Below are 24276 nucleotides of genomic sequence, written 5' to 3'. Positions count from 1 at the left end.
GTCATTAAACAGTACTGGTCCTGCCTGGTACTCAGACGACAGGTACTACTTTACCTCCAGCTGACAGACCCAGGCTCTGGTGTCATACACCTACACTACACCATGAGGAAATTAAGAAAACAGTAGGGATGCTCCGATACCGATACGAGTATCGGGCATCGGCTCCGATACTCAGTGTGTGTACTCGTATTCATAAAAGTAATCCGATATAACTGCACCGATACCACTTACGGCCGTGTGACATTCCCAGTTCAGTGCAGCAGGTACGCAGCAGTGGAATAATGTGTGTGGAGTGTGAAGAGTGTGGAGATTTAACGAAATAAATGATGGTGATCAAAGTAACAGTGACTGACAGTAACGTTAACGACACAGACATATATGGATGCAGCGTTCTGTCCGTCCTCTGTGTACATTCCATCCATTTTCCAGGTGCTGGTGGATGCAAACCCTGATGGAGAATACCAGCGGGAGTACAGAGCGGTGTGGACCGCCGCCAGCAGAAGTGAAAACGAAACTTATCACTCATTTCTCTTTTCTCTTCCTGCTGAAGCTAAGCTCTTAAACCTTATCAGTGAAAACGCTGCAATATTAGTATCACATTAGTGTTGCCTCTGTCGCCTCCATGTTTGTTATTACTGACTTTCTTCTTCTTCTCATTAAACTTTACTCTTCTTCGTGGTATTTGTCCAGTATGGTTAATTCAGAGCGGCGCCCCCTGGTGGATTAATTGAGAAACGCTCATTCCAACACATTAAATGTCAGTAGCAGCACTTTGTTCCAGTCAGACTAATGACAACGACAATGAAGCACATTTACAAAAGGAACTAAGAACTGGAATGGGATTATTAAGTACTCGTATCAGTACTCGGTATCAGCAAGTACTCAAATGTAAGTACTCGTACTCGGTCTGGAAAAAAGTGGTATCGGTGCATCCCTAGAAAACAGTAGTGGTTACAGCTTGGACTGGAACTCTAACCTTAGCCTGAAAAAACAACTGAGAAGAATATTACTGAAGAACCAGCATCATTCTGTTTTCATTTTGTCTGTGTGTAAATTTGTTGGTATGAATCTATCTGATGTGGTACTTCAGTCTTTTGAGTATTTACAATTTAAGTCTTATGTCTGTATGTTGAATGTCTATGTGTCCAATAAATAATAAGTTTAAAAAAAAAAAAAAGCACCAGCAGTATCCATAAAAGAATCAATCAAATCTTAATGATATCCATTAATGATATCTATTACCAACTGACGTTTTTTCTGAATTTAGACATTTCATTAACTACACTGTCAAAGAAGAATATGCCAAAACTATATATATGTGTGTGTGTGTGTGTGTGTATGTATTTACAGATAGTACAGATCAGGCACATAGTAGAGGAACTTGTTCACATATCCTTGATTCCAGCAATCTACTACAATAAGACTTGTCAGAATGTCCCAGTATGGCTCTACAAAGGGCTATGAATCTGAAACCACAAACAGAAAAGTTTACAAGTGTTATGACATATAACCGACCTTCATTATGTCTGTTAACCGCTGATAAAATGACATTAGCTTGTTGAAAACAGCATTATCACTGATGCAGAGGTTGTACAAACAGGGCCGGTTCTAGCCTGTTATATTAGGGTGGGCTGGTTGAAACAGCAGATGGGCAACTTGGTTGGTGTGTACAGATGATAGTAATAGTGGCCTGAAGGCTCACAGTTTTGACTGCAGTCCTGGCGGCACTGAAAAGAAGTGGTTTGGGGGTTTATGTAAGTATAAGAATCCCTTTATTGATCCCCAAAGAGAAATTCAATTGTCGGGCAGCTCATCTGTGTTCATTTACTCTTTAATATAAAATAATAAAAATGATTTTAAAAGTCCATTGTGCATATTTCTCTTCATTGGATGAGCTTGGAAAATAAAAGAATGAATTCTACATACTCATAAAATAAATTATTCTCACTGTGGCCAGAATTTATATAAAAAGAAGGCAGTCTACTCTTGTTCAAACTCAGACTGAAAAGTGGCACAGATAGAACCGCACAAACAACTGAAACTGGGCCAAAAGTAAAAATAAAGAAGCAAATTATATTTTTTCATATTTCACAAACCAAAAAAGTCTGATTCAAATTCAATCTGAAAAGTGACAAATGACAAAGAGAACAACAAATCTTTCTTTTTCATCTAAAACCCTGAACTTTAGACTCAAATGTCAGAAGAACCGTATACATATAGACCATCATGACAAAATTATTATAATAATTCATATAATTAAGTGACAGATCATTTGCCCCTCACTCAGTTTTTGTCCCTTCCTTGGGCGACGGTTGAGAGACTGTGCGTGTATGTGTGTGTGTGTGTGTGTGCGTGTGTGTTTTACTGGTGCTGTGTATGTTTTTTGGTTTTACTGGCGTTGTGTTGCCCAGTGTGTGTGTTTTATTGGCGCTGCTTTAGTCAGTGTGTGCGTACATAACATGATATGAGTGGCCGCCAAACTGGGCCAGTTGCTCTGCAGGAGCCCAGAGACGATGCTCAGCCCAAGAGCACATCAACAAGCCACAGATACAGTGAAACTCCGATAGAGAGAATCATGGTATTAAACAGAAACTCCAACAGGTGCAAAAGAGACCAAGGAGGGACATTTATCTCCCCGCAGCCCAGAAACGGACTGTGAGGTGCTGTACGATCGAATGAAGCGCTCAGGAAATGCAAAACAGTAATGACAACCAATCACTGACCGAATAGGGCGGGCTGTAGGCTGTCCATCCAATCACAAATAAGAGCCAATAGTAGTGTAGTCTGTTATGTTTTTCTATTGGATAAACATTTTCCCTTGACTTTAGATTGTGTGGGCAAGATGGACATTTAGGTGGGCTTAGCCCACCCCTGCCCATGCCTACCACCAGCCTCGTGTACAAATGTGACTGATTTGACTCTTTGATAAAACCAGTGGACAGAGCTGACAGTAGGAGCTGCAATGACACAGTGGTCCGACTGACAGGACAGCTTTGGGTCAGGAAGGCCAAGGCAAAAAAACAGCTAATTATTCAACAGTGTTGCTTTGTTTTTCATTTTATTGGAGTAAAGCATGGACCATTCTAGTAGTCTGTCCTACATTGTACATTATGGTTTTCATTTAGTTTCCCCATTTTTTGTTAACTACAGTAAACATGAGTTTCATACATAGTGTCAGGACTTTTTTCTACTTTCTGTCAAACTAGTCCAGTCCTGCAGTAGACCATGGCACAGCAGGTCTGGGTGTGTTTTCTGTAGGGGCTGCTCTGGCTGCAGACTGTGTAGACGTCGGTGTATGTTGCGGTCTGTCTGCCTGGGATCTGCAGAGGAATTCGACCTCTGCTGCTGGCTCAGCCCTGTGTTTGCCTGGGCACAGATAAGGACATTCAGAGCATTCCTGAGACACACCAGAGGGAGGAAATAAGAGAGGCCAAGGCAGCGAAAACAAGGCAATAGGAGATGGAAAACCTCTGGAAACAACAAGAAACGTACAGTATAGATATGTATGCATGTGTGTATGGGTTTGTGTATGTGTGTGTGTGTGTGTGTGTACTAACATCCTACCACCTTTTTCTCTGTCCTGTAACTGCCCCCATTAAAACTACAGCAGTCATCAGTGAAAACATATCTGTGCAGTTCCTGTTGTTGTCTATGACATTAATGTTCACATACCTTCTTAGAAGAGGTGTTGTGGCAGAAAAAGTGCAGGTGACAATATTTGAGACTAAAAATGACAGCAGCACTCTAGTGCTTCAGTCAGTCCCCATAGATCGTCCTGTTCATGTGATACAAACATCCCATTTCACCCCAGTGTCTACAAACCTACTACAGCTCAGAGTCTCTCCACTAACCAGTCAAAGTACAGTTGTACTACTGGTGCTTTAAACCAGTTGGTAGGTCTTATTTGTGCACTGCTGCAGAAATACACTGACCTGTGCTTTTCATCGTAGGTTGGCCTTTGGTTCGTTTTGGAGCAGCGTCATAAAACTGACCTGTTCCCGTGGTTTGGTGTTCATGGACAATATTCAACACTTTTATACGTCAACATGCAACTATTGTGAAGCTCCCTGGAAAAGTGGAGTCCTTTTCAAAGACAACTTGACATACTTAAAACAATGTGAATTGGTTCCAGAAAGTTCTATTCATTCCATTTCTACCTTCCAAGTTCCATTTCATCCACACTGTTTTAAGCAATTCATATACTGAATGATTTAATGTTAAAATATAACTACTGTAAGTAATTAAAATAGGATCGATGTCCCTGTACCTCACCTGCATCTGTGTGTGTGTGTGTGTGTGTCTGTCTGTTTCTATGAACACACACTCAAAGTGCGTACATTGGATCCATTTTTCATTCATTCTCTCTCTGGTGGTGGTAAACTACATCTGTCCTGGGGCAGACTGACAGAAGCATGGCTGACAGTCTGTACCGACGGCCCCTCCCACCACCACCGAACATTCATACACCAGTGTGAGTAGCAGCACTGGAGGAGGAGGGTGAGGTGTCTGGCCCAAGGACACGACAGCACATGACTGGGACAGAGCGGGATTCAAACTGCCAACCCTTTGGTTACTGGACGACCCACTCTACCTCCTGAGCCACAGCCGCCTCTTCTCACTACCCTAACCCCTACCCCCTAGCCCCTAACCCCTCTTCCACTCACCTCTTCAACTGAACCTCTTGTGCTTTCTTACCTACCTCTGTCTAAGTGTAATGTACTTTAACATATTTCCTTCACTCTCTTTGTCCTCATTATCCTTGTACCACACTAACACTAACTGCCCCCTCCCCACTAAATGCCCCCCCCCCCCCCACACACACACACCCACACCCACACACACCGTTCCTGAGTTTCTAATGAATGCTACACTTAGAGCTGGGTTTTGGTTTCAAGGTCCAGACGACTGATTAGATAAAGAATTCAATAAAACTGCAAACGTCAGCAGAACACACCCACTGATAACACTGCACAGGTGAAGTATACAGAAGGAGTACGTTGGGTTTACAACCATGAAAGTGTTCAAACTGACGCAGTCCAGCCCATACTGAGAGGAAACAGGTACCAAACATCTGTGCAGGCTTTTGAAGTCAGAGACATTTAGGAAGGACCAACAGAGGAAGTCTGATCTGCATTAACATCTACGACTGTGTTTTATTGGCCTGTATGTGTTTGGAAGAATCATTTTATTCATGCATAACTAATTACAGTTAATATTATAATCACAGTTCTAGCTCTAAAGAAAAGCCTAAAATCACAAATAATAATCTTTTACTGTGTTTTTGTTGTGCTGAATAAGAAAGACTGCATAAAATATAAAAAAAATTCAACAAAATAAGCCTTAAGTCGACTACAGGTGGGCTGGTGTTTTATTGCATCTTTTATGGTATTTCAATCCTCTTGTATTAATCTTTTTTTTTACAGTATTTGTGTTGTTACCACATATCTATGAATTTTGTCTTGTTACAGTCTTTTATGAATGAAAATACATAACTTTAACTCTGCCTTCAAACTGGAAAAAATGTAGAGACATTTTTGTGATAATTACCAACAGACTGATACAAAGTAGAGGTGGGAATCTACACTTTCCACACAAACTCGCTTTGATTAGTTAGTTAACGATCCTCAACAATTCAACAACCCACACTGTGGACCCATGTCAGAACACGAAACCTTCAAATGTGAAGATGAACTGGCTTCACAATTCAGGTATGATGTCTGCATCACCATGTATCTGAGATGGAAACTGTCCACACCTCTACAACAGAGTCTGTATTTGCATGTGTGTGCGTGTGTGTGTGTGTGTGTGTGTGTGTGTCTATTTGCATGTGTGTGTCATACAGGTCAAAAGGCCTCAGGAACAGGCAGTTTGTTGCCATAACAAATTAACAACAGACATGGAAACCACTCATAAAAATGACACAGTCACAGCCTCTCTCCCTCTCTCTCTTTCTTTCTCTCACTCTCTCCCCCTCCTTCTCTCTCTTTCTCCCTCGTCATCCGTCCAGTCAGCCATAGTCATACCCTGTCATAAGACTGACTGACTGAGCAGGAAGCACAGTTCATTGTCTGGATAAAGACCGGGCCTTGTGTGTGTGTGTGTGTGTGTGTGTGTGTGTGCGCGTGTGTGTGTGTGTGTGTGCATGTGTGTGTGTGTGTGTGTGTGTGTGTGTGTGTGTGTGTGTGTGTGTGTGTGTGTGTGTGTGTGTACTGGGAGCTCTGAGGTCACACAACAACCAAAAAACTCACTCATTGTTTGGACTGATCATCCTGCTGAAGGGAAAACACAGATTGTTAACCTCAGAGCAGAAGTCATGGTCAGTGAAGGGGTTTTTTCACTCTGGGTATTTGGAGCCGTACCGTATCGGGAAATGTTCACACCTTTCCCGCAAATGTTGCGTTCAGAAGCACATACTGCAGCCTGTGCCCGAGTATGAGCGGGTGTTACAGGGCCTAAACAGTCGGTGGTGGTGTGGAAGGAATTCTATAGCTATCCAACAAACATGGAAGTGACAAACCTTTACGTCATCAACCAAGTGATTGTTCTGGCAATACTTTTTTAGGCCCAAGCCGAGTAAAGCCGGTGCAGGGCCTACTGAGTCTGCAGTGGGCACATGGGGACGAAATCGCCAGTGATGCGGTTGCCTTTCGCCACTGTCTCCACTCTCACACATATTCATATTCACGGTAGTGAGACCTTTAAGAACATGTACATGACATGTGCATAAACCACACATTTACATCTGCTTGGAATGAATATGAGTCAATAGGACACGCCCAGTCAGGGTCAGTCACGTGTGTGTAAGTGAACGACACGAGACACTGGAGCCCACGGAGACGTGGGGGACCTGGAGAGCTTTCAAATAAAGCCAAATGTGTGGTTGCCACAAAAACAGCCATATTGTTCTTGCTCAGATTATTATTATTATTATTTTTTGCTTTATTTTTCTTTCTCCTACCCTTTGAGCTCAAACTTGACCCCCTGAACATTTATGAAAACTCACCAAATTTTGCCCAAAATTCAGAAGTCAACAACATTTAATTTACATATAAGTTTCGTAGATGTCCGTAAAGAAATGCCACGACAGCGCCCCCTTGAAAAGTGGAAATACATTACACAAATGGGACCTTGTCCAGTGTAAAGTTGTCGTAGAGCCACGAAAATCGGTACACAGAGTCATCATCAGGAGACAAACAAAAAATATTATTATGGTCACGCCCCTAAACCAACCGCAAGTCAGAATTTTAGCTGCATAGCACCCCCTACATATTTACTTATACAAAAATTTTTTAGTCTGTGTGTCCTTTAGTAGGACTGTGAAGTCCCTCCTCCATTTCCATCAGGTGTTTAATTTGTCAGCTTGGCTCTGAACTGAGATGTGAGTACAGGAACACTGTTGGCTGATTCACTCAGACCACAGTAGAACTACTGCTCAGTGACTAGAGGGGATCTGAAGATTATTCAGGACTTCAGTTTGTTGGACAACAAGGGAAAACAGAACAAATATTTAAATACAGCATACTCTGTAAGTGACACTGAGTGGTAAATGTGGGACAGAAGAGAAGACCCAAAGGACCCTCTTAAACCCTGGTCTGTCCTGGGGACTTCCCTGAACCACTGTGTCCATCTACACCTGGACATGCTGCTCAGTTTGTCTCCTATTTCAAAATCATGCAGTAGGTGGAATTAGTTTGAGAAGGGGGTGAAAATCACATTTAAAACAGTGAGAAGTGATGTGGTGACAGATAGAGGGCAGTAGAGACCAAAGCAGTGTGTGTGTCAGAGGAAGACAAGTGGGAGGAGACAAACGTGGACTCACAGTTTGACTGAGTCTGAGTACATGTTGCATAAGCAGGACATTATGTCTCAACATATGGACATGAGTGTGTGTGCGTGTGTGTGTGGGTGTGTGTACCAGATTAGGATAGGTTTCACTTCTTATTTAATGCTGAATTGTTGAATCCTATTAATAGTCTGTTTTTGTCCGTTTTTTTAGGGGTGAGAACCCAAAGGTTCAGATACAGTATTCTGGAATCCAAACATGGTAACATTCTGTTGAAAAATGTATTCACAAAACTATCAAAGATGTGTCATTAATCATAAAGTACAGATAAATATTCCTGCAGATCCATCATACAGTTTTATTTATTTATTATAACAATAGATTTATGCTTAAAGTAAATGGATGAAAACTACAGAGACGAGGTTCAGCCCAAACCATGAACAGAAGCATCCCACTGCCCTTCTGTTGGGTTAACATTTAAATAAGTCTAATGTGTTTGAGTTGGACTGACTGAGCAGGTTTACAGACGTGTACAGGTATGAACTCATACCTAATCTTTATGTGGATCTGGTCAGTACATCTGCTTTTCTTTGACTCCTCAAATGTAGCATTTTTCAGCATTAGTGTTATTTTCAGCATCAGTCAGTTTAGTTTCAGTTGGTTACACCATGGTCATTTGTCTCGTACTGAGTTTTGACTGAGTTGAATCATGTGATTGGAGGGCAGTAGGGACAGGATGGGATGGGGTGGGTGGGGGTCTGAGGCATCAGCTCCACTCAAACTCCTGTGCTCTTACTCTGGACTGATGTCAGCACACAGGAGACAAGGGGAGAGGTGACTTTCCCAATTCGACTACACAACAGACCATTATAAATCCATTTAATGAAGGTGGCCTCAGTCAGTGTTTTCCACGTGTGTCATTTTTGTCTCACAGAAGATGACTCCTCTGTGTGTATGTTAGGGGGGTGTCATCGAAGGCACCTGATGATTGGATTTGATTACGATTCAGGTTGTTACAATTCAATTAATGATTATTACGATTATAACGATTTTCAGTGCATCTTTATACTTTTAAACGACATATTTGTCAGTATCTATAAACTTAAGTAATCAAACAAATATGCCTCCATTATCTTTTATTTGTGTCAAACCACTGAATGATCTGACAGATTTTCCATCAGGGAACCAAAAGGACAAAGGCAGCAGTGGCAGATACAGCAAAAGCTGCTCTTTGTCACAAATACAGATTTACAGTTACCTGCAAAACATTTACTGGATCAAAAGCAAAACTTTTAAAAATATATACCTATTAACAGAACAAAAAAACCTGTGGTGGAAAGACATCCACATTTTTTTAGGAAAACAAATAAAGTGTCTTTAGAAATAAATAAGACTTATTTCAATCCAAAGTAGTTTTCACAGATTTCTGTACTAGTCTAATAATAAATAAATAAATAATTATTATAATTATAATTTTAGGTTTGTGTCCCTTCCAAAGCTTCTCATGAACCCACTCAAACTCTCAGACCCTCCACACACACACACACACACACACACACACACACCCCACACACACACACACACACACACACCCCACACACACACACACACACACACACACACCCACACACACACACACGCTTCTGTAGAAAACAGCTGATTCAGTCTGAACCAACACAAGCACTATTTTATTCAGTCAGAATAAATGATATCCAAACTAAATCCTCCATGAGCAGCAGAAATCCAACAACAAACAAAATATTCCGCTATCTACAACCAAAGGTCTCATTGTACAGTTCAGGAACTGCTTTCTGGGTAAAATACTTTGGGTTCAGAAGTTTGTATCTGCGCTCCAGCGTCTGCATCAGAGCACAACAACTGCTTCCAAACACTAGCTTTTAAACCTGTTGGGTGAATGTGACGCTCTGGAACTGTATCCAAACAGTTACAGTTGGTTTGACTGTGTTCCTCTGGTCTGTTCTTTAAGGCGTCTGGGCAACATGCACCACTTTTATTTTCTTGCCGCTCTGTGGTTGTGTTCCTGTCATTTAGTAATTATGAAAAATAATTACCTCCGCCAAGGAGGTTATGTTTTTGCCAGGGTTTGTTTGTTTGTTTGTTTGTCTGTCTGTTTGTTTGTCTGTCCGTTAGTGTGCAACATAACTCAAAAAGTTATGGACAGATTTGGATGAAATTTTCAGGGTTTGTTGGAAATGGGATAAGGAAGAAATGATTAAATTTTGGTGGTGATTGGGGGGGGGGGGGCCCACGGGGGGGGGGGGCCACTGATCAGCCTTGGCGGAGGTCTGCGCTCTCCGAGTGCTTCTAGTTGTTGATGTTATCGTGTCGTCATGTGTCGCATCACAATGAATCTAATAATCGATGTATTGACACAGCCCTAGTGTTAACACCAATAAAAGGACTCAGACTGGACCACTGAACTGCCTTCTGTACAGTGTTTACAGCATTTGTATAGCGGTGATTCTAGCCCAGGATTTGAACCAGTACAGATGTTCATGTATCACAGGTACATGTATGACATCCACAACATCACAAAAGGACACTGGATTGTATTAGACGTATAAACAGATTAAAAACAACCATATTACAGATGGAATACCTCAGAGAAATCATACGTAGATCAGGAAGACTGGTGTGTGTGCGTGTGTGTGTATCTGTGTATATGTGTGGCTGACACACAACTATGTGAAGTGCAGACTGGTTAGACTCCAGCCCAGGGAACACCTCACTGCCCTGACTGACAAAAGAGTGTGTGTGTGTGTGTGTGTGTGTGTGTGTGTGTGCGTGTGTGTGTGTGTGTGTGAGGCAGTATGACCTTATAAGGCCAGATGTCTGAACCAGAGCCACAACACAGAGGGGAAAAACTGAGAACGTGAACAGACGGAACAGACAATATATTATATATATGGGCCTGGTCAAAAGGAGGTATACATGTGTGGTAAAAAAAAATGTTAATTGTCCCCTCAATAACCTATTATAACTTTTTGTTCCTTTAAGCAAATTTTGTCTAGTTTTTGGTTTTGAAAAATTCCTGTTGACATAAAGTTCCATTTGTGTACAGACGGGCAGATCTGCTCAGTGAAAACACATCTGGGAACTGCAAGTTCCAGCAAATTGCACAGACTGTAAACTTTGTTAATGTATGATAAAAGAATAACATCGAGGTACTCAGTTTAATTATGTACAGTTACTAGTATGCAGTGGACAGCACTTGTGCCTCACAGCAAGAAGGTCCTGGGTTTGATTCCAACACCAGTCGTGGGTTCTCTCTGGGTACTCTGGCTCCTCCCACCATCCAAACACATGCACTGATAGGTTCATGGGTTCATCTAAATCACCCATAGGTGTGAGTGTGACAGTGGTTGTTTGTCTCTATATGTTCAGTCCTGTGATGAACTGGAGACATGTCCAGGGTGAACCGCGCCTTCACCCATAAGTAGCTGGGATAGGCTCCGCCCCCTGACCCTAGTGAGGATAAAGGTTCAAGGTTCACTTTATTGTCATTACATGTAGTGTATACATGAAACAAAATCAGTACTCATGTCCAGCAATGTACATTGCAAAATCCTATAAATGAATCCTCTATTAAAGTGGGTTCAGAAGAAGAATGAATGAATGAAGGAACACTTATCTCTTATATTAGCTATGTTGTATATAATACAGTTGCAATTGGAAACATAAGTGTTTTCTTCAAACTAAACAGTGCTTTTCAGACTATGGTCTGTTTGGATCTGTTACTCAGTGGGCGTTACTTTCTTTTGCCTCTAATGAAATTTTAATTACAACAGATTTTGCTCCAACACTAAATGGTGTTATAGAAACACATATTAATTAACATACTTAATTGTATTTTATGTGAAGTTTTGTTGGGAACAGGGCATTTTAGTCATTTGCGTAAGGAAAAAAAAAACTGATGAGACTTTTTTTCATCTATTACCGGCCTTATTTTGCCATTTTTTCCACAAATATACTGAACAACAAAAGAAATGCAAGTTTTGGTCGTTAATTTAGGCAAGAGTTCAGCTGTCCTGTTGAGCTGTCAACTGAGATACACATTAAAATAAGTGAGTTGTAACCATTGGAGCGTGTGTTTGCACGCAAACATGGCCATGAGTGGTGTTGAGCACATGTACAAAGTATCAGAGGTGCGGTACGTTTTGAGTGATATGGTAGTGGGAGCAACAAATGGGAGTGGCAATTCCCTTGTTTATCCGGGGGCTATAAAAAGAAATGGTAAGATTCAAAAGTTACTGCATTACCACGATGCCTCGCCTTAACGATAATCTGAGAGAACGCGCCATTGGTATGCTTGATGCTGGTTTAACGGCTCGCATCAAGCATACCAATGGCGTGTTCTCTCAGATTATCGTTAAGGCATTATCGACAGCTGAACTCTTGCCTAAATTAACGACCAAAACTTGCGTTTCTTTTGTTGTTCAGTATATATCATTTAAGTAAATCATCATTCTTGCCATATCAACAACAACAATAAATGCCAGGTCATTATGTCTTAAAACATGTTTTTTGATACTAAGTGACAGTTGAATAAACCAGATGGTTATTTGTGGTTTTAAATAATAAAGATAAAAGATATATTAGGACAAAAACAACATCAGAATCACTGGACAAAAATGACAGAACAAGATGAGAACACAAGACCAACGCATAAGACCAGGGTTATTGACCTGTCAGGACACAGGCCTCGACAGGCAGGCGTCCTGGTCCTGTCAGAGGAGGACAGAAACAAGACAGACGGCCAAAATACAATAACCCTAACCCTACTGTTCACCATTTGGTTCTAGTGGGAATCATTTCAATGTGACACAAAACTATGGGTTAGTTGGTAGCACAATCTTCATTTATATAAAACCAAGGTATGGCCAGAAAACAACAAAAACTAGTGGTTCCAGGCACAACAAGCTCCGCCCCTCACATATTGTAGCTTATTTTGGCATCGATCCAGCTGATGTCATCATGTCTATGCATGTGCTGATGTCAGCATAGGCATAGACAACATAGACAGCATAGACAGAGACAGCATAGACACATTTAATCCCTTATAGGTAAATGGGGGGAAAAAAAAAGATTAAAAAAAAAAATTTGTAAAAAATGTTTAAACTTTGACCTACTTTTCCCAAAATGTAATCACATCTATTCTGGGTCACTAGTAATCTATAAACCCAATTAGGTCTGAATTCGACCAATAGTTTTGCTGCTAAAGTGTAAACAAACAAACAAACCAAACCAAAAACAATACCCCTTGCCCCCCCTCACCTTTTTTTAAGGGGGGGGGGCAGAATTCATAATCATTGCTTCATAATGTCACCTTTATCTCTGCTTTTTCAGTGAGTTTTCAAACTAGAGAAATAATACTGTTACTGTTATCTGTTTAGTGTTAGTTTTACACCAAAGGCTGGTTGTGTTGACCTTTCGTAATTATAACAGTTACTGTGGCTGATTTTATGTGTTACTTTCATTAAAATGTTGAGAATGTAGTGAAGCACCAGTATGAGAGTGATAGTCTGGCTAACAGGCCACAGCCTTACCACCATTTGGCCCATGGGAGAATAGAGTTGAACAGCCCTGGACCAGACCAACAACTTCTAAAACCACCGGCAGTAGGAACATTAAAAACTAACAAAACACACAGATGGAAAAGGAGGCAGACAAAGATGCTGAGGAGCTGCATGCTTTCAACTTTCACCCCATTACTCATCAATGCTCTCATTCTCTGAATCCCACCTCTGTCCTTCCCCGTCTGCCTCCCCCCTTTTCTATCTGACATGTTCTGTTCTCTGTCTTTGCATCCACAATATGATGATTCTGCTGAGTTGAAGAACAAGTCTTCAGTACATTACTCTTTATTTTGGTAATACAGTGAAAAAACAGAGTGGACAAACTGAAGTGCTTTACTGACACAAACCCTCTGTGGGAACCAACAGTGGGTGCCATGTTACCACTGTAATTAACACCAGAATTAAACGAGGCTTACGCTGTAGGGTGCCAACAGCAACAGTATATCCCCGAAATCCCCCCAATCCTCTTTTATATAATAAAGCAAATCAACCACACAGTGTACAAAAGATACCAACGTCATTTAGGATCATCGATATGAACCCAGTTTGAGCTTGGTTTTCCTACTATATCTATTAATAAGGTCCAAAAAAATAGATTTTTCAACAGAAGCTCCCCCAGTCATTTGGAAAAAATATACCCCTGGTGTCCAAATATGACATCATGTAAACTCAAGGTAGTGTCATGAAGACAGAGAACTGTTAGACATTGGATCTGAACTTAGTTTGAGCTCCATGGACCTGACAGTGTCAGAATAATGAACCCATTTAACCCTAAACTCCACCTGGTGAATGAAAATGAGCCCATATGAACACTGGATGGTAGAACACGGACATCTGGAAGACCATCAATATGAACCACATTTGATCTGAATCCACCTATTATTGATGATTTATGTCCAAAAAACTGATGTTCAACTACAGCGCCCCCATGTGGATGACTGATAATACTGATAGAAGCTGAAATCCATAGGGTTCTCCCACTAGGGGTCCACAATGGTGGTTATCAAGAAATCCAACCAAATCTGTCCAAGTTATCGACAAAACACCAAGGAGAACCAGGGGCAGCACATCCAGTGGATCTAGCAGCGGTGTTTCGGGTAAAACCATTATATCCCTGAAACTCCATTTCAAGGATATAATTACTGCAAACGCTTGTGCAAAATTTAGATTCACACAGCTCAGATCACAAATTCTAAGTTGTAATCAAAGGGCAGTCTTAATGTGTTGGCTTTAAGGTATGTGGCCACAGTTCAGCCTCTGCAGGAGAAACTATACAATTAAATGTATTAAAGCCCTCAGCATTCAAACCTAGATCACATATAAATACATTAGAATGACAAATATCTAAAAAAAAAATGAGAGAAGACAGTTCAACAGGGATCAGCTCTCTCCATCCTTCTACCATTATTCTGACTTTGAAACACTGAACCAAAAGTTTCAACTTCCCATTCAAGATCAGCAGAAATAGAAAAATAAAAAGGACACAGTAAAATAACAGAATATGCATAACTGATCATACTGGAAATAGTGTTTTTGTACCAAAACCAGATGATCTGAGGATCTCAGTGGAACAAACTCACCTTCTGACTCATTCAACACATCTGCACCTCACGTGTCCTTGTAGTTTTGACAACAAACCACCAGGTTAGTCCTATAACTGAGTCTGTTTAACGTCAGATGTTGTGAAAAATGGAAACAGTTGCATATTTAAAAAAAAAAAAAATTATGAGATGGTCAGAAGCTATAAAAATACAAATAAATCACAGTTGTCATGTGGATGTTGTGTTGAGGTTAACACAGAGGTCACACTGTTAGTAACTGTACCTTGATGTCAAAGTTGCAGTCAAAACGTTTGATGAGGACGATGAAAGCGCCCGTCAGGTTGTCCCTCGGAGGAGGCTCAATAGGTTCACATGCATTCTCTGGACGAGCACCAATCAGGAAGCCCTGTGGGGTGACATCATTGGATATTAGAGGGGTAAAAAACATGTCTGTGTTGTGGATGCTGACAAAAACATGAATGAGTAAAGGAAGTCTGTGGAGAACAAGGCTGTGAAAGAGGACAGTGTTGTAGGTGTTGGTCCGGTCTCCACAGACTGGACCATTCACTGAACACAACATGAAGCTCATCACTGACAAACATCTGTACTATGGTATCAAGGTTTCAGCTCCAAAAACACTCTTCTGCTTTGTTGTGTTTTTGGACAGAACTGTCAGAGTTTAATATCAAATGTAGATGTGTACCAAATGGACCAATGGACCAAAACTGGCAGAACACAACTAGAACCTCCATACCTTTCATAATCAAATGTTCCAGTGTAGTGAACCTCCTCAGTGTCCTGAGGACTCTGCCCAAAGGATCCATGAAGTTCTATCTAATCTAAAAACACTTTCAGCATCAAACTTTTAAACTCAAATCAAATTTTATTCATATAGAGTCAAATCATAAGAAGTTATCTCATCACCCTTTAGATTCTGAGCTGGTCTAAACCAGACCAGACCAGACACCTGGAGGAGACCCTGACTCTGGAGGATGGTCATCTGCCTTGACAATTTAAAGGAGGTTAAAGAGAGAGAGGGGGGGGGAGAGGGAGTGGTAGAAAGAGAGAGCGAGACAGAGAGAGGGAGAGAGAGAGAGAGAGAGAGGGGGGGGGGGGGGGGGGGGGGGAAGATGGGGGACACATGGACGCACAGCAAACTGAAATATAACTGTTATAAACTAGTGTGATGGACTGTTTCCTTATTCAGTTTCCTAAAGGAAACTTGTATAAGATAAACAGTATGTGTCCAAGAACCAAACCTTGAGGAACTCCATAACTAACTGTAGTGCACTGAGAGGATTCATTATTAATATGAACAAACTGAAAACAATCTGTGACACGATAGTGCAGTGGATAGGACTAGTGCCTCAGATAGAAGGTTCTGGGTTCAATTCCAACACCAACACATGCTATCCACTGGGGTTCATGGGTTCATCTAAATCACCCATAGGTTTGAATGTGACAGTGACTGTCTCTATATGTCAGTCCTGTGATGGATAGGCTCCACCCCCATGACCCTAGTGAGGATAAAGCAGATTCAGATAATGAATGAATGAATGAAAACCATCTGTTAGATCACATTTAAACCACATTAATGCGATACTTTGGCTGGACATCTAACCTGGCAGAGTTAATAAAAAAAAAATGAATAAATAAATCACATCACAGAGTTTGAAGCACTGAAATTAAAATCAGACCTTGAAAACACAACAGTGAAATTCAAGTATTTTCAAGGATTTCAAGGACCCATATGAACCCTGTTTACTGGTCCGGCCCACTTGAGATCCCACTGGGCTGTATGTGGCCCCTGAACTCAAAGGAGTCTGACAGCCCTGGTGTAGAGTGTAGAGTTAAACATACAGTGTCTGAAATGTTCTGTATATTGATGTAAATCAGTGGATTAGTGTCAGTGTTGCTGAACCTTACTGACTCACATTTGTCTCAATCTGTACCGTACAACATTATTTAAACATCTACTTAGTCAAACTGTTCCAATGTGATTATGAGCTCTGAGTTACCATCTGTCATATGTGAATGCAGGGTCAGACTGTGCAGTTTCGGTTACTGTCACAGGTCCATGGGGTGGAGGAGCTGCCTCTGTCAGCTCTGAGTGGCGCCTCCACTGCAGCAGAAACACACTGAGGAACAACACCAGTGTGCCTTTCACTGCTTCACAGCTGCCTTTCCAGCTTTGGAAGAACAGCAGGAGTGCCCTCTGTTGGCTGAACAGGAAATCAAAACACTTGCCTGCCACTACAGAAGAAAGGAGGAGGAGGACAAAGTGCCAAACACACACAGAAGACTGGTTTAAAACCCTGTTGGAACCCTCACACTTAACAGTGAATGTTCTGGAGTGTCCCAGTCCAATGTCAGAGCTCAGTCTCACAGACAGTTTGAGACTGAACTTGAAAAACTGTTCATGCTGGAAGCTGACAAAGCTTGAACAGTTTAGCACAGAAGAAACCTGCAGCCTCCAGATGTGTACATCTGACAGAGACCAGAGAGGAGCTTTGGTTACTGTTGAATTCTCTGAAGGTTCTCCAAGAGGAGCATTCATCAACTTAAATGAAAATGACTAGTTGTGGTGGAGTTACTGTAAGTGTCACTGAAATGGTTTAGGCAGAAAGGAAATTAATATTCTGCTTTAAGAGTTAAGATATTTTGTTGAAATATTATTACAGTTAACGTTGTTGAATATGTTTCATCTCATGCATAAGATGCGTTGTTTGTTAGAGGTGTAAGAAAATATCGGTTCTGCAATATACCGCGATATTTCATTTCACAATACTGTATCGATATTAAAAAGTACTGTATCAATATTTTTTGGTATTTATTCAAATGCAGATATTGTGGAGGTTCGTTTTTGTTTTTCTTTTTTGTTTTCTTTTATTTATTACTTTTTAACACTCTTTTATTAAGTAATGTTAGTTCCTTTGTTGGGATTGCACAAAAATAATGCTATCATGTTGGTTATGAACTAATAGAATATGAACATTTGAACAGGATCTTAACCCTTTGATGTATGAATTATGAGAACCTTAGCCAAGATTTTTTTTTTCCAGTGATTTTATTCCTCTTGTAATTGAATTTTTTTTATGAACCTATTTGTTATGGAGTTACAAAAATGTCCACTCAGCTGGAAACCATGCATTTAATTTTTGAAGCCAAGAAACATGTATTTAAAACACAACAGAAAATGATATGAAAACTGTACAATAAGGACATTTTTAATGCAGTTAATCTGATGTTTTCTCAAATTTGATCATACTCTAATACTAGTTATTACTCAGTTCATGGAGATAATATTTAAAAAAAAAAAAAAAAAAAACTTTTTGTTTGTGAAAACTGTTAATTATAGTCTATTAACAACTACCAATTGATTTACACTCAAACATATTACTGCAGATCAGGTTTATCTGGAACAGCAAAGTTACAGTAATGGTATGAATTGCAGGGTATTATGGGATGGTGCATAAGCGTCCACTGTGTTGGCTGATATGGAACTAAAACATCAAAACCCATGAATATACAATGAGAACAGCTGTAGAACAGCTGTCCACTGTAGTGACCACTATGCATGAAAGGGTTAAACTGTAATGTCTGTAAAACATAATTTAAGGTTTAACACAGGCAACTTTTGTGATATACCATTAGATCCTGTTGTGATCAAATAAAAATATATTTAGTATTTGTGCATATTTCTGCTGTAATTCAATTCTTCAAGGAAATAAAAAAAATGAAACAAACAAAAAATTGTCTTTTTAACAGTATCATGATATATCGTATCATGATCCTAGTATTGTAATTTGTATCTTATCACCAGATTCTTGTCAATACACATCCCTATTGTTTGTTATATTGGACTTTTTTTTTCGATTATATGGCTAATTTCGTGAGGCTTGGTGAGAGTGTGAGAGACTGTGAGTCATGTTTAGCCCAGACATGTTAACAGCCTTTGACCGAGCCACGTCTGCAGCAGCTGGGATAAGGAGCTAGCAGCACAAGGTATTTTATAAAAACTGTTCTGTAACACTGTGTACGTTTGTAATCAAAGGTGTTCTAATTAAGGTATGTTTATTTAGAATGAGCACACATGGAAGATTGTTCGTTAAGACTAGAGCTGCTCAGTATATTGTTTGAGCATCGTCATCGCAATGTACGTGTGCACAATAGTCCCATTGCAGGTCCTGTAATGTAGGAGGTAAATGAAATGAACACATTCTCATCTAAGTTCATCCTGGGGACCTGACACACACAGCCATCCACCAATCACAATCATTCTTAATCTGTTTGTCAAAGTAGACCACACCCCTGCACATGGAGTGAGTTGCTGGTAACAACATTGAAAAATGAGCAACAAAGAAGAGAAAATCACTGAAAATGAAGACTTGGTGCCAAAAAGAAAAGCAGGGTCAGTTATCTGGAATTATTTCAGCTACAGAAGGATGAAACTGAAACATGTGTTCTGTGTCGACACAACCAGAGGAAACACAACTAATTAGTTTCAGCATTTACGTCGGCATCACACAGATATTATATCCTCCTGAATATTTTTTTCACATAGCAATATATATCGCAGGGTTAACAAAAACCCAATGTCATTTTTTTCAGTATTGTGCAGCCCTAGCTAGGACCTCTGAAGTGTCAGGTAGTCATGAGGTAGGACAGTCTTTTGCTGTTTACTTTGTATGTTGTCTATGACCTGGTTAAGTGTCTAAATCTATTGTCTTTTATGTCCTGTAGTTTCCACAGTGTTTGATAAGCCAAATTAAAGCGTCCGTCTTTAAGAAGCTCCTGCTGTTTTGTCATTTAGAGCCACAGTTACAGTGACTCCCTGCAGCTGCTGTAACCCCCCCTGTTTGTTCCACTGGAGACAGCAGAGGCTCTGTGTGGAAGTCTGTCCTCTGTGGGGAATCCTCAGGCAAAAACAGCCTTGTGCTGCCTTGTGATGCCATAAGTTCATCAAAGTGGGTTATCTCATAATACTAAGTACCCCTCCTCCAAACACAGTCATTGAAGAGTGTCCAGACAGGATCTCTGAACAGAGGTGTGTGTGTGTGTGTGTGTGTGTGTGTGTGTGTGTGTGTGTGTGTGTGGGGGGGGGGGGGGTTGTACACGTAGAATCTGGTAAGGTTTCAACCCCTCCAGGGAAGTGAACAGTGTGGTCCAAATCATTATCAAAGCATATAAGGAAAATAAATCAAGAACAATTTCAACAATCTATTGTGGGTTCAACTCACATGACAAAAACTCAACCAAATACATAAAAGAAAAATGGGAGAAGGAGCTAAATGTGGAAATTACAGACGCTGACGGGTTTATTGTGTTAGATTCACCAAACATCCACTAGTTCGCGAATCTAGAGGGAAAAATACCCAGGGGGCACCCGATTCAGGACTCTGCTCCCGAGTCATACTATGTTTCTTCTTCATTTTTGTTAAATCACATTTGAACTCGTGAGATTTCTGGCTTGGAGGACTAGATTCTAGATCGGCGGTGGGACAGAATCATTATGTGTGTGGTGTGCTGTGCTGAGATTATCAGAGCACACCACACACAGTATGATCAAAACTGTTCAATGTCTGATTTTTTGTCTTCATATGTGGGGTCTGTACCAGATAAAAAATCTCTTCAGATTGAGAAAATCCTTAGGCGTGTACCCCGCCTTAGGGTTAGGGTCAGTCTGTGGTTGGTCTAGTTCAGTTGGACTCATACTGTTTGGGATGTCGTCTCTTCGGCTGATTGAACAGGTTCGTAGTGTTTCCATCTGACGTACAAACCTTGTTTGTGCAAATTTTGCACGACTGTTGTTTGTACTTTGTCATTTGGGGAAAAGTCAAACCAATTCCATACGATGGAAGTGCAGTTCTTCTTAGGAAGGAACTCATCTGTTTGTCAGCGATGACTCCTCTACACAACGTTTGTGAAATCCATGTGACCTGAACATGAGCCGCTGTGATGCGTCTCATATAACTCCACCCACAGCCCTTGAATCCTCTATGACTACATCAGATTCTAGACCATTCCACCATCTCTCTGCTTTATCAGATGGTCGATACGTTCTAATCCATCACCATCTAATATTATCACATGGCACACCCCCAGGTCTAATCCAGGACCAGGACCAGGCAGCTGCTCCACTGTGGTACCCCTGTATTTCTTGACCAGTTATTCTTCAAATGAAGCCTGTCTTGTCTGACGGTAGGCCACCACTGTGTAAATAACATCCTGTCCACACCACAACCACATTATGTCAGTCCACTACAGTTTACTATGGTTTGGTCCTTTGGTCACATGACACTGGCGTTGTTGGTGCCTGATACGGTATTTTTGTAGAACGGGTCCCAGAGCGTAAACATGTCCCAGCTCCACTCTGGTGTTGGCGTATGGATAGGACCAACACCACTGTATAGAAACCATGACGCCACAGTACCATGTGACCAGAAGAAGAAAACCCCAGATGGAACCTCCTGCACATGCTCAGTGCATTCTTCTGTGGTTTGAATGTATCCTGCCGTAGGCTCTGTCTGTGTTTGTGTACAGCGCCACATACAGGTGTGGCATATGTATTACACCGTTAACCCGGTTGGACCATTTCCACCTGGACACAGATATTTATGGAAACCATCCGTGTATGGACAACAAACTGTTAGAATCCACTAAAGACAAATAATACTATGAGCGCTGTCGTCTGGACGGAGCCTAATTCACACTGTTTGACTATTAAGAATGATGATCCTAGTCATTCCATTTGTGATGATTGAAAACACAAAGCCTCTTTATACTCACCTTCAGTCCATCGCCTGGGAGTCTGTAGCCAAATCGTGCAGGCAGGTCATCAAAGTTCTCTGTTTTGTTCTCAAATGAGTACTGAAAGAGGGGAGAATTCACTTCATTGACTATCTTATTTTAATGCACCATTTAAAAGGACAGCTGTAAAATCAAAATGAACAGACATGACGTGTTATTATCCTGCCACTGAATGATATTTGTTCATGACTCCGATGGTCAGTAAGTGTAGATGTGTGTTAGTGTTAAATGTTTTTGTGCTTCAAACTACTCACAGCAGCAATGTCTGCCTCCACAGGCAGCAGGTTGAGGAAGGCGAAGAACTGAACAGTGAAGATGGTATAGATCTGTGTGGCGGACAGCATGAGCATTCCCAAGGACAGCAGCATCTTGGCATCACGTTACAACCACCAACAGTTTCAGCACTCATTCATAAACATACACAGCCCTAAACACACAGCAGCCTGCTGACTCCTCCTGAGATGTTCACTCCTAGAAAAGTCAAAAGAAAAAGAACAGATAAACACACAGAGAAATTTCAACATTTCCTCTTTGTTTCATATGGATAAGGCTTTAGCCTAGGGATGCACAATAACTATCAGCACCGATAATTATCGGTCCGATATTGACAAACAATGACGTCATTCAGATAATTCTGAAAGAGTTAGCAGTTATAAGATAAGATTTGGATCAGAATAATTCAAACTTACACTTCCCTCGAATATATACTCTATTGGTGGGAATTATTGTGAAATATTGATTCTAATTTCCTTTGTCTTGTGTTTTCATTGTACACATTCCATGAGGTGGTGCTATATCCTCATGCTCTGACAGTCAGATCACCATTTTGAATCTTCCCTCACCTAAAAAACTTTGTGGCACAATAAAAACTACAGAAAACTTCCATGCAAAACAACCTTACGGTAAAGTTTTCCACAGAGAACATTTTAACACTACAGAAATACATAAATACATACATACATAAATAAATACATATGTATATATGTAATTATATGTTTATATACACAAATAAAACTTGAATAAAAATGAGGATATAATAAAAACGTGAATGCTAATGGTCCTACTCTACCTGGTGTGAGTACACCTGAACTACTTTGCCAACACGAGCTCAACTCCAGGACTGGAATCCACATCAGAACAATGTAAACAACAACAAAGTGTAAACAATAAGTGTGAACTAAATTAAAGACATGATCCCTAAAATAATAAATCGGTGTCATCCTCTGTGGGTTCGACTGCCTCTGATCCTCTGGTCAATCTGAGTTAAAGACAACTGATCCAACTTTAGCATCTGGAGGAGACTTCTGTCTGTTAGTCCTGTCTTAGAGTCTCTGTATTTGTCTTATATTATGTCATATATATATATATATATATATATATATATATATACACACACACACACACGCACACACAGTGTTTCTGCTGTGCGCTGCACCACAGCAAAACCTTACCACCAGTTATACTTAGAATGCAGAAGTTTTTACTATTTTTTATAGACTACACATACACACAAAAAGCAACAGATAGAGGTACCATTGTATACTGGTACCAGTTCACAGAAATCGAGCATCAGTTTAAATGTGAAAGGTACCCATCCCCATCCCCACCCCCTGCCATACTGTACGAGTAGGAAACAAGTGTTGTTTCTGTTTGTTGTAGGCCTTTGAAAGACAATAAGAAAGTTTTCAAATTAAAAGCATGGTGTCCATGCAGAGATAATTTTTTTTAAATATCTCTATGTCCTGATATCAATTAATACCTCAAATACTGTTAATAAAAGGACTATACAAAGGAGGCCAGAGAATAATTCACACCTTAGGAAATAATTTGACACCAACCTGACTGTACACACACACAAACACATTTGTGTACTTGTTATGACTGAATTAACTGATAACCTGGGCTCCCAAACACCATGTCTACAGATGTCTACGTCAGTACCTGTTGCTGAACTCCCAGCTGCTGGTTCTGTTCGGTCTGTTGAACACATATAGCTGGTACTAAGGACTGATATTCATACAATAGTAGTACAAATAAATAAATAAAAACAGCTCCATTATGTAACTTTCAATCCCAACTGTCATATGAGTGCAGTCATTTCCTGCGGAGTACCCCAAGGTTCCATTTTGGCTCCTATTTTATTTTGTATTCTTATACATTATTTAGGTAAAGACATTGAAGCTGAATTACATCTGTATGCTGAAGCCACAATCATCTATACTTCTGCACCTTCTGCAGCACAGGCCGTAGAAGAACTCCACGCTGCATTTCAACTTTTCAAAGAGCTCTGAGGGGCCTAAAATTGGTTTTAAATGCCAAGAAAACACAGTTTATGATTTTATCAAAAGTTCACAATCTAAGAATTTTTCCATCTGATGGTCCATTAATGGAAAAGGTGTCTTCTATAAGTACTGGGGAATATGGATCGATGAACAGCTCTCTTTTAAAGTTCATATTTCTGATCTAGTTAAGAAACTCAAATTGAAGACTGGCTTTTATTTTAGAAATAATTCCTGTTTCACATTCTCTACAAAGAAAAAAAGTT

General features: G+C 40.4%; 1 protein-coding gene across 1 annotated transcript in view; it reads right to left on the bottom strand.

Annotated features, from left to right (window-relative positions):
* Window positions 1-24276, bottom strand: part of LOC115418544 (E3 ubiquitin-protein ligase RNF13-like) — a 55470-nt gene that overhangs the window by 26656 nt on the left and 4538 nt on the right. The window contains exons 2-4 of the mRNA XM_030133051.1: window positions 21986-22202; window positions 21711-21791; window positions 15205-15327 (exon numbers count right to left, since the gene is read on the bottom strand). Coding sequence (XP_029988911.1) covers window positions 15205-15327; window positions 21711-21791; window positions 21986-22099 — 318 coding nt within the window. The 5' untranslated portion in view covers window positions 22100-22202. The remainder of the gene's footprint in view (window positions 1-15204; window positions 15328-21710; window positions 21792-21985; window positions 22203-24276) is intronic.

Source organism: Sphaeramia orbicularis, chromosome 4 (assembly GCF_902148855.1).
Source record: "Sphaeramia orbicularis chromosome 4, fSphaOr1.1, whole genome shotgun sequence".
NCBI classification, from domain to species: domain Eukaryota; kingdom Metazoa; phylum Chordata; class Actinopteri; order Kurtiformes; family Apogonidae; genus Sphaeramia; species Sphaeramia orbicularis.
This window is presented reverse-complemented; position numbering and strand designations above follow the sequence as displayed.